Source organism: Naegleria gruberi, assembly GCF_000004985.1.
Source record: "Naegleria gruberi genomic scaffold NAEGRscaffold_7, whole genome shotgun sequence".
NCBI lineage: Eukaryota > Heterolobosea > Eutetramitea > Acrasida > Naegleriidae > Naegleria > Naegleria gruberi.
The window spans coordinates 528069-539131 of NW_003163320.1; the positions used below are offsets into that span (position 1 = coordinate 528069).

Sequence of the window (11063 nt, forward strand, 5' to 3'; positions counted from 1 at the left end):
AGTAGTATTGAAAGGCTTCGATATAGAAGGTATTAGTATCAGTTAATAGTTGATCAAGAGTAGGAATGAACTCATAATATATAGAGTAATGTTTCTTCTTATTCTTCCTATTGGTATGAATGTTTTTCTATAGAAATACTATCAAAGTGAATCAGTATATTCTTCTTCTACTATTATTTTCCGATTAGATGTGTGTTGTTTTATTACCTCAAGCCAACCAATGAGAGAGTTTGAATTGTTGTCGTTGTTGAGTGAGTTTGTGTTGGACGTCCAATGTTCCTATTCTTTTCAAACTAGAAATTATTAAATTCATCAATAATTGAAGAATCACCAAGGCAATTTGGAAACATTGCGTGAAGGTGCATAGCAGATGAAAGGGGATTATAATATCGTATTCAACGACCGATTCTGTCAAAAAGGTTGATAGAAATTTCTCCATAAAACACATCAATAAATTTCGCGTTTTGTGTGCTTGAGCATTTAGTTTTTCCTCTCGCATCAAGGAATTTTAAATGGTGAATGTTCAAATAGTGTAAAAATAACTAAGCGCAGTAGACATTAAGGGCGATACCGTGAATGGAACAATATCACATCTCTGAATACTTGACGAATGGTTGCATTGCATTTTTTACAAAATCAAATTGTTGTTCATGTGGTATGATATCTTATCTTTTGCAATTTTATAGCAGTTTGGTGTATTTACTTTTAAGGAGATTGGAAAAAAAGCTAAAAACAGTTCTTGTGGAAAATTATGGAGAAATAATCGAATGGCGTTTGAAAAAATTGAATATTTTTGAAAGATGGCAGATTCCGTATTGAATTTCAATACTTTCTCAAGTGTTCCCTACAGCATCTCCTGAAGGTCCATAGATATCAGCTAAAAAAATTCCTATGTGGAGGTGTCAATCTATTCTCCTATTCTTCCTCATTTATTCCAAAGTGAGGACCACGACTAAATTGAAAAGTTGTAATTAACATGTTTAATTTTGAAGACCATTGTTTCTAGGCATAAAACACAAAAATTTTGGCGGGAAATACTACGGTATTTGAGGTGCTATTACAGAGAGCATGCGGAAGATTTGGAATCAAGGAAATGGAATGGAGGAAGATTTTGATGAACGCGACAGCATTTTGTTATTAGGAAAGAGGAAGATTTGATTTTTGGATTCTGTCCTTAATTCATTTTTCAATTCCAATGGAAATGTTACATGTATTTGTTATCCAGAGTTTTAATGTTGTGCTATCAGGAGGACTAAGATTAGTATGAGATGGATACATAGCTTTTGTTACTGTTTATGAATGGCGATAGGTTATTAGGAAAATAGGTGAGAGATGGTTAGTCAGCTTATTTTCCGAAAGATTGAACCTTAATGCTGTGGTGATAATAGAGATGTTGATTGGAGAATTTTCAATTCAACAGATCACAGTAAGGAGTACTGTACTTAATCAAAGGATGAAAATCTCCAATTGTTTGTAGGAATTATTTTGAATTCTTGTATTGGAATAATTCCTTTAACAAGGAATACGTATTTTAGGAGATTGTAAGGCACTGCTTGTTTCTATTAAGGATTTCTCGGTCACCGTAAGCCTTCCTAGCTCAGTTGGCAGTAGCGCTGTCCTAGTAAGACAGAGGTCTTGGGTTCGATTCCCAAGGGAGGCAACATTTTAGGCATTGTTATTATTTTAATTCATCCCTAACAAACACCTTAATTTGATGATTTTCACAATCTGAAATAAATACAGAACCATTTCTCCTATCAGAGCAAAATCCAGTGATACAATCAAACGAGAAAGGATCATCCTTACCAAATTTTCCAAATGATTTCACCACAAGTCCACTATCAATATTTAAAACTGAAATTCTATGATTTCCTTCATCTCCAATCAATACATTTCTACTCTCCTTATCAAGTAAAAGATGAGAGTGATTATTTACATCAGCATTCAGAGTTTTCAAGAGTGTAAAACTGTCACTTTCATCTTCCGAGACAAGTAGTAGAGATTTTTTGAAACCTATCAAGATTGTACCACGATTCTCATCCATTGTAATTGCAAATGGTTCAAGCATTGAGTTAATTTCAATTTCTAGAGTGAGTGGATGGAAAACCTTGATGGAGGATATGGTTTTCACAAGAGTTCCATCAGAAGCTTTCATAATTACAATACGATCATTGAACCGATCGCACACGTATATAAAATTCCCTTCCTTTCCATATCGAATGGCCAATCCCTGTGGATCTTTAAACATTTTCTGTGAAAACCACAAAAGCTGAGCTAGGGGCAAATTGGAATTGACATGATTCAATTTCATTTTCATAATTGCATCCATACTCCCACTCACAAAGAGATTATCTGAATTCTCCTCTTCCTCCACCAATAAATAGAATGGATTCAAACCAGGTGTAACCAAAGCATTGATATATTCCAGTGTATCCAAATTAAAAAACACAATTCTCCTATTCTCAGCATCGGTGACGATAATTAATTGAGTTCGATATGAAATTTTCACATCACAAGGAAAGGTGAAATTGCAATTGAGGCAAGTTTTGTATTTGATTGAATCATCAACAAGACATGGCTGAAATGTAGTGGTTTTACGTGGACACTTCAATTTTTCATGAATCATCATCATGGCAGGATTAGAGGAAACATCTTCCGATGACTGATTAATAATAATGAAATCATGTAAAATTAATTTTACACAATTATTTGCAATTTTTCTAATTTTTGATGGTTTTTCGTAAAGTGTTTCTTCCATATTCTTCTGTTGTGGATGAAAATTCCAATAATCGAGGTATTTTTTTGTACTATTTCTTTTGTAATTTATTCGTCTTGTGGTATAATTTGCAAAAACAGAAACTCTAGATTCAAAAGTTCACACAAATTATCAGAAAAATCCAATGTATCCATATCTTGTCCATATCCATCTCTAATGACAACTCTTTCCATGTTTTTTCAATTGATAATAATTGTAAGGGAGAGGAACCAAATAACCCATCGAAAGACTAGCAGCAAGTGAAACCCAAAATGCAGGTTCATTCACTTGAAGCATGGAAGTACATCCAGTGTCATTATCATTATTCAATAACCCCCAATAGGTCATCATTCCATAATCTGTTATATTTTCACTCAATTCCATTGTTAACATGGAGAAGAAACTCATCTTGCAAGCCATTCTGAAAGCTTCTACAGTGGTATCGAATTTCTCTCTATATCTCAGGAGAGCAGTTTCCAATGCTAAACTTGTGGCTATACCAGAAGCCATACATATTGGCATAATCATGGCCATGCCTAGCTCTGGATATTGACTTGTCAGAAACCACATCATTGAAAAATCACCAATTGAGCATCCAATTAAACAGTTCAGTGTATTAAGAGAGGCTCTCTTCCATGAATGTTTACATTTCCAAAATTTCAAATCCCAAACTGATAATTTACTCTTTTCCAAAGGTGCGTTATTTTTCATTGGCGGAGTATTAATATTTTGATTATGAGTCTCGCTTGATGATGTATTCATTGTATTGCAATGATCAGAATGATCACTTGTTGATTCCGATTTTAATTTGTGTTTTCCTCCGCAGCATGATGAAACCAATCGGACTTGTTGTTGATGATTTATCAATAATCCAAAACCATTCAATGATGATACTACATGTTGTCTCCTTCCCAATAACACAGAACCAACAGTTGCTGCTGCTGAGCGGGTAGTACAGATTCTTTTAAGCATTTTTTTTCATTGTAAAATTCTTGAAGAATGGAGGCGAAATTATGGAGTCCATGGTTTGTGTTCATGTTTGATTGAGTGAAAACTGAATGGAAAATTGGTTGGTGGTTGGGGAGGTGATTAGAAAACAACTAGGTTGTTGTGGATTTGATAGGTTTCAGCGAGAATGTATGTGAATTTGGAAGTATCGGTCAAGTTGACAGCATGAACATACATTGTACATGTTCTGGTGTGTGTTGATACACATTGGTATTGGATGTATCGAATGACCTCTTCTTTAGTGTTTTGACCAGTGTATTCCTTGAAATAATCACTAAATGGATGGTGTTCCAGTAATTGAGCCAGTTCATCAGTTTTTGTAAGGAAAATTACAAAGCTGGAAAATAGTTCAGACTTTTTTAGGTTTTCAAATGTATCAATGGCCAACTGGAGACAATTTGTATTGTGTACCGTATCATGTAACACATAATCAGCCAATGAAATGAAATAATAGACCACGTCCACATTTTCAAATTGAGTAATCCATTTTCTTGGCTCTCCTCTCATATCACTGGGGTCAATAAATCTGAAATTAAAACCTCCCTTGATATCAATCTCTTTGATGGATGAGGAGGTTCTTGGAATTTTCACTCGATACATGTCGTTTAATTCAAATTTCATCTGAGAATTATTTTCCAATTTTGCAATAAACTCCTCACTGAAGAAATACTTAATATTATTCAAATATCTCATATGAAAAGATGCTTCCAATAAAAATTCATTCTCTCCTTCTCTGACATATCTTATAAATTTAATCAGATCATTAGAAATTGTCCTCAATCGAATATCTTTTCGTATAGTTTCTTTCAGCTTTTCGAATTGATTTGGTAACCGATTCTTTAACAATTCATAACAAACCAAAATACATCTAAACACAAATTCCATCACCCACCTATCCAATTTCACTCCTATCGACAGCAACCATTCAATATCATTATTGACACGCAGAAAATTGCAAAAAGTTGATTTTCCAGAATTTGTTCCTCCAAGAATGAGAAATCTCTTGCTGATTTGATTTTTGGAAAATTCATCGTGTATGATTAGCTGTTCCGAGATTTGTTTATCTTTTTGTCTTTCTTTTCGTCTGGCCATTTTTTAGTTGTGAACTTTCGAATTTATTAAATCAAAATGTATTTATTTTACAAAAACATTTTCATAATTTAGTTATCCATATTATTATTGTACACAGGTTGGGAAATGATTATTTACTCCATTTTAATTTCACAAACTACAATATCTTGTTTATGTGAAGATAATCTGATGGTAGACATTTGACGTTGCTCATTTGGTCTCATGTAGTTCAAGAAAAAGGTACACAGTACACTAGTGCCACCTGTCAAGTTTTGAGAATGATTTGAAAAGTAGTTTGTGGTTGCCTTGTAAATTCCTGCTGGTGCAACCTTAATCATGTATTCCTCAGGTCCGTAACCATTTCTGAAATCTCTACTGACTGTAATTGATTATTAGTACAATGAATATTATAATACTTACCATAACCTCCGATAGCTGTTCTATTGTGGGCATAATATGCGTGCTCTCCTCCTTTATCAGCAGGTTCTTGAACATGCAAGTCCTTAATGATGTTTAAATTAATAAATTTTAGTATTGACCAATGCCAGTAAAAAAATACTTACAATATCTACTTGGTCAGTGTCCCATGCCATGCTTATTCTAATATCTAAATCAAAGTGATGAATGAAACGTGGGTCAATAATTGGTAAATCAGGTTGTTTGAGTAAGAGATGGTTCATCTCAGTGGCAGCTGTCATTTCAATTTCATCAAAACGCATGTCCCATTTTCCAGTAATGACCTTATTGAATAATTGCATAGACTCTTCATATTTTCCTAATCTTTCCTTCACCAGAGCCAAATCTCTATAAGATTGAGGTTCGTGAGGTGCAATCTTTTTCACTTTTTCGAATAGCCACTCAGATAATTCTAATGCATCGGCTTGATCCAATCTGTAGGCAACAATACGATACAATTGAATATTTTCCAATTCCAATTCACAAATATTTGATAGAATTCTCACACCCAATTTGAAATCCTTGACACTTGAAAGGAAATAATCAGCAACATCGAGATAGAAAGCTGGGGAGTCTTTGTAACTCTTTCTTTGTTTCAAATATTCCTTATATGGGTTGGAGGATTTGGCAATTTCTTTACAATAGCTGGCGTCAGGACTCCATGCCTTGATTGAGATTGATCCAGAGGCACTTTCAGATGTGCTCTTAGCCTCTGACTTCTTTTCCTTCTTGTCCTTCTTTCTGTCTTCTCCACCACCTCCACTTGAACTCTCAGATCTTCGCTTGCTGAGGCTGAGTCCTAATGAAATACCACCCTTCTTTTTGGATTTCTTACCACATGATCGAAACTCAGCAGCTTCTTCTCTGAGACACAAGTCATCGGATTCTAAGCGTTCAAATTGAGGAGCACTACCAGCAAACTCTTCCTCACATTCATCTTTACACAAGTCCTGTTTTTGTGATGCATTTCTTGGAGTAAAATCACGATTGTGCCAATTAACTCTTTCTTTCCACATGGAAAGAATTCTTTCAATTTTATCCTTTTCTCTTTTTTCCTCAGACTCTTTTTCATTCTTCTTCATTTCAGAATATTGCTTGTAAACATTTGCAAGAGTTTGCGGAGGTACAATGTCATGTTTCAAGTATTGATCCAAAGTTTCCAAAACGAGTAAGGTAGAATCTTCAGTGACAATTCTAAAATCTTGTCCAATCTTTTTAATTTCATCCTTGAAAAGATGAGGGAAAGCTGAGAGAGAATCAATCTTTTGTTGAGCCCATAGTAATGGCAAAACAGCAGCTTCACATTGTTCCAAATTGACTGGCAATTCCAATTCTTGAACGTGATAAATAGAGGAACCGAATCTGAAAGAAACTGCTATCTTTACACTTTCCTTTCCACTATTCTTGAATTTACCAAACAGTTTGAAAACTTCTCCTTCTTTGAGACTAACTGGTTCATTTGGATACACCTCTTCCAGATCAGAATCTTCAAAATCAGCAACAGCAAATGAGAGAACTGGTTTTCCAATTGACTTGACTAAGTCAACCTCAGTTAATTCATTGGAATTCAAATAAACACCTCCGCTCTTTGTAGCAATATGTTTAAGAAGAGGTGAATTGACAATATTTCCGCAAGTGACAAAATAAATTGGTTTCTCAAAGTTTGCCAATGGACTAATCTCATGTCCAAATGTATGAACACCATCAGTAAAGGCAATACAATAATCAACTGACTTGTTAAGCAAATCCTTATCAAATAGTAACATGTTGGAACCACCATCATAATATAGTTCATCTTTGACAAATTTCAAAACTTCTGCAACAGATGTAAAATCCACAGATTGAATAACATCAGCACTGAAAGCAGATAATGAAATTGAAGTTGGAGCAATACCTTCAAGGATCACCTTCAAGGTCTTCAAGTTCTTTTCATGTAGTGACTGGTTACTATTGGAACAATCCCAAACAATTTGAATTTTGCTTCCAATTCTACTCATTTCTCTCAATTCTGTAGATAATTGAGGAACTGGAATAGATGTCATGAAATAGCCATTTTCAGAAGCTAATAAAATATCCCTAACATCTTCTGATTGTTTTGTAACAGCCAATTTAAATCCGGTCATATTTTCATTGAGTTCTGACTTTTTCAATTCGAAATATCCTGTTCTTGAGCTGGCATTCTTACTTGTCCACAACAGTTTATCTTCAACTGATTGGGTTTCAGCATTGGCAACACCCATCAACACTTCAGTTTCAAATCCTTGTAATGAAGTTTGATTGAGTGTAAATTCAATCTTGGTATCATCTCTCAATGCACCAAAATTCAAGTATGACATTGGAACCCAAGCACTTCCTCTAATCTTTCCCTTTTGTGAATCATTACTCTTTTCAATAATTTCATTCAACATCATTTGATATTTGACTTGAATAGTCTTATCCTTATTATAAGGCAATGGATAAACACGAGTTTTGAATGAATTGGATTGAGAAACCTTCTCAACCATTGACACCTTATTTCCAGCTCTAACTTCAGCTTCAAAAACTTCCTTTGCCTTTTCTTTTGGAACTGGGACAGCATCAATCAATTGACCATCAACTTCCATTGCATAACCTATCAAAGTAGCACCATCAGGCATTGGTAACAACAATTCTCCTTCAATAGTTTTCTGATTTTGATTACAAAATGTCATGGTAGAAACCACCTGAACAATCGGATAGGTCACATGACATTGCACCCGATGTGAAACTAATGGCAATAACGTTGATGCTTTATCAGAATATTCTCCTGTTGCCAATTTCACGCTGGTAAATTGATCAAGATCCAGAAAGTGCAAACTCTTTGGAATGCTTCCAATCAGAGAGGCAGAATTTTTCGGATCCACGACAACTTTTTTATCATTGCTTGGAGTTGATTCGAGTTGTGAAAGTTCATCATCAACGGCTTTATTCTTGCTTCCGAAAAATTTGCCAAACATTTGTGTTGTTGAAATCTGTTACGGATATTTTTTTTAGGTTGTTTTATTGTGTTGATTGGCGACATATTTGGACATGTTGCTATGGCCAATTACAATAGCTCAATCAAGGTTCATGCAAACTTGTGATTTGTTTTGCATCTTTTTAGATTTGGTTTGAGTTGTAAAGTTGTAATTTCAATTATGAACTTGAAAGTTGACTATTTTTACGTCTTGAAATTGAAATTCTATTTTCAACATAAAGTAAACATTGGAACAATGAATTTTCTAATTTGAAATTGAAAAAAACAAAAAACGAAAAATAACGAAAGAAAAATGTCTCGCATGATTGAAGGATTAACTGGATTCAAGAATTTCATGGCTCCACAATCGAATACTTGGATGGAGAATGCAGACGAAACTGACGAAGAAGAATTGAAAGAGTTTTGTGAATTTATGGAGGAGGAATGTAATGCAGAGTTTATTGAAGAGATTAATCAGGAATCGATCAATACAATGATCGATTATTCAGCATTTCCTTCAGTTTCGAATAGTGTCAGTAAAGGAAGTGCAACCTTATTGTCTTCATTTGAAAAACGAAAGGTCAAGAAGAAACGAAAGCAAAAAATTACTCCTTTGAAGAATTTGAAAAGTATTATTGTAGAGAATCCAAGATTGGTTTCTCCAACAAAGAGTACTCCTCCATCAAGTCCATTTCATCCTCAATCTTGTACTTTCGAATACATTCCACACGATGTCGTTGGAGAATACGAATCTATCTATATCACTCCAAGTAATTATCCATCCAATCTAACACATGTATCAAGCTGCCAGATTAAGCAAACAAGCAGATTTTTCCTATTTGGATCTTCTGTAACTAATCGAAACGTTTCTACTCATTTAATTTCATTTACTGTAGAGCCATCTTGTCATCCTAACACAAATTTGAAAAAGCAACACTTGGAAAAGTTTCCAAAGGATGTCCTTCCATCATTTGGATCTGATTCTAGAATCATGATGGTTGTTAACACCTACTTGGAAAGTTATTACTTATTTATTTATTCGAAAGATACATTCTATAACGCACAAGTTGACTCGAATGGAAACTTGTTATCACCATTCAGAAAGTGTGAATTTACCAAGACTAATGAAGCTACTGAGTTCTTTACAATGATCTCCAAATATAAAGATTCAGAAATTTGGAGATTCGGTGGAAGAAATAAGAAAACAAACGAATTGACTAATGAATTGGAAGTTTTTTCAACTATTGACAAGAAACACATCAAGATTGAAAAGATTATTCCAAAATCCTCCAAGATTCCAGCTCCAAGACAAGATCACTGCATGTACTATGATTCCAAAAAGGAAAGAATTTTCATTTTTGGTGGAGTTGACAAGAATGGCAACCTTTTAAATGATTTACAATGTTTCGATATGGAAAACAAGACATGGCGAGAGATTAAGACAAATTTCAAACTTCCTCCTCTCAAAAATTGCAAATTAACAATGAATGGATACAAACTTGATCGCATACTTCAACTAATTGGTGGAAATTTCAGTGATGGCTCTGTAAATTCTTTGATTATTTCAATTTATCCTGAAACTGGTGATGTGAAAGTTCACAGTGCATTGGAATGATTACCTTATACTCTCGATGTTTCAGTTTCTAATACATCAGATATGATTTCATTTGGAAATGATTCGGTTGTCAAGATTTTGGGAGAAGGAAAGAAAACGGAAGTTGACAGCTGGATCAGTCAAATCATGACAGAAAAATCTGGACATGATGTTACTTTCCAGTTGAAATCAGGAAACCAAATTACAGCTCACAGATCGTTCCTTGCTTCAAGGTCAAAGTTTTTTGAGAAATTATTCGAAACTCATCAAAATACTTATCCTTTAGAGGGATTACAAGATGACACGCTTCAATTCTATATTAATTTCCTTTACACTGGTTATCCACAGATTTCAATCTTACCAAAGCCAATAGATTCCAAATTAATTCAAATTTTACAAGTTGACCAAAATAACTCATTAAGAAACTACATTACAGGAGAAGCTGTTTACATTACAGATATTTATCTCATAACAAGATCCATTGATGATGACATTCGAAAGCTCTATAACTTGGCAATTCAATCCAAGAATCAATCCAAGAAGGCAATCAATAATTCCTCCCTGATTTGCATTCAATTAATGGAAGAAAACACCAAAACAGATTGCTTCTTTGTAGATAAGACATTCATGAGAAGAATTGATTTCTTTAGAAACATTCTCGATTCAGGAATGAGTGAAGCCGAAACTGGAGTCATCACTCTTGAAATTTCATCAGAATGTTGTGAGAAACTAATCGAATTCATGTATATTGGTCAAATCAGTAACATTTCCGACAGTGCCCTATTGGAATTGTTCATTATTTCCAAACAATATTTACATTGCCAAGAACTAGTTCACTATTGCGAAAATAATCTCAGTAGAATCATTCAAAATTTGACTCCACAAGTAGCAGTTCACATTATTGATTACTTTAGGGACACCTGTCATGCAGTAGATGACTTGATTTCAAGATGTAGATATTACATTTGCACTAACTTTGACAATTCAAGAGAAGATATCTTAAATTTGGACTCCGATTCAAGATATGAATTGAGTAGGCTATATTTTGATTATCTCAAGAGAAAATTCAAAAGAAAATGAATGAAACTCTCCACCTTCCATAACAAGGAAGAGACCTCACTCAATTTTCATTGATTCAATACTCTTCCAATAAATAGGACTTGTTATTAGTGGCAGTATATATATAGGAATTATTAATATCATAT

General features: G+C 34.1%; 6 protein-coding genes and 1 non-coding gene across 7 annotated transcripts; 3 read left to right on the plus strand and 4 right to left on the minus strand.

Annotated features, from left to right (window-relative positions):
- Positions 1-1586: 1586 nt before the first annotated feature.
- On the plus strand, positions 1587-1660 carry NAEGRDRAFT_t112. The gene has a single exon. It is a non-coding gene; the product is annotated as a tRNA-Thr (tRNA).
- An 18-nt stretch (positions 1661-1678) lies between these two features.
- NAEGRDRAFT_63702 (uncharacterized protein) lies at positions 1679-2758 on the minus strand (the record flags this gene model as incomplete). Its single annotated transcript, XM_002681200.1, has 1 exon — positions 1679-2758. One exon carries the CDS (start codon positions 2756-2758, stop codon positions 1679-1681), a length of 1080 nt encoding a protein of 359 aa, XP_002681246.1.
- A 62-nt stretch (positions 2759-2820) lies between these two features.
- Positions 2821-3666, minus strand: NAEGRDRAFT_78531 (uncharacterized protein). Its single transcript, XM_002681201.1, has one exon. It carries the CDS (start codon positions 3515-3517, stop codon positions 2930-2932), a length of 588 nt encoding a protein of 195 aa, XP_002681247.1. The 5' UTR covers positions 3518-3666; the 3' UTR covers positions 2821-2929.
- Positions 3667-3844: 178 nt separating this feature from the next.
- Positions 3845-4855, minus strand: NAEGRDRAFT_63704 (uncharacterized protein; the record flags this gene model as incomplete). Its single annotated transcript, XM_002681202.1, has 1 exon — positions 3845-4855. The coding sequence occupies one exon, from the start codon at positions 4853-4855 to the stop codon at positions 3845-3847; it is 1011 nt and encodes a 336-aa protein (XP_002681248.1).
- Positions 4856-4968: 113 nt separating this feature from the next.
- NAEGRDRAFT_63705 (uncharacterized protein) lies at positions 4969-8265 on the minus strand (the record flags this gene model as incomplete). Its single annotated transcript, XM_002681203.1, has 3 exons — positions 4969-5213; positions 5255-5336; positions 5398-8265. The coding sequence occupies 3 exons, from the start codon at positions 8263-8265 to the stop codon at positions 4969-4971; spliced, it is 3195 nt and encodes a 1064-aa protein (XP_002681249.1).
- Positions 8266-8577: 312 nt separating this feature from the next.
- On the plus strand, positions 8578-9879 carry NAEGRDRAFT_63706 (uncharacterized protein; the record flags this gene model as incomplete). The annotated part of the gene is made up of 1 exon (XM_002681074.1): positions 8578-9879. One exon carries the CDS (start codon positions 8578-8580, stop codon positions 9877-9879), a length of 1302 nt encoding a protein of 433 aa, XP_002681120.1.
- Positions 9880-10005: 126 nt separating this feature from the next.
- On the plus strand, positions 10006-11032 carry NAEGRDRAFT_78532 (uncharacterized protein; the record flags this gene model as incomplete). Its single annotated transcript, XM_002681075.1, has 1 exon — positions 10006-11032. One exon carries the CDS (start codon positions 10006-10008, stop codon positions 10936-10938), a length of 933 nt encoding a protein of 310 aa, XP_002681121.1. The 3' UTR covers positions 10939-11032.
- Positions 11033-11063: the final 31 nt, after the last annotated feature.

Bases quoted from the DNA above. Each gene is read 5' to 3' on its own strand.
- NAEGRDRAFT_78531 (XM_002681201.1), bottom strand. From the start codon at position 3,517: ATGAATACATCATCAAGCGAGACTCATAATCAAAATATTAATACTCCG.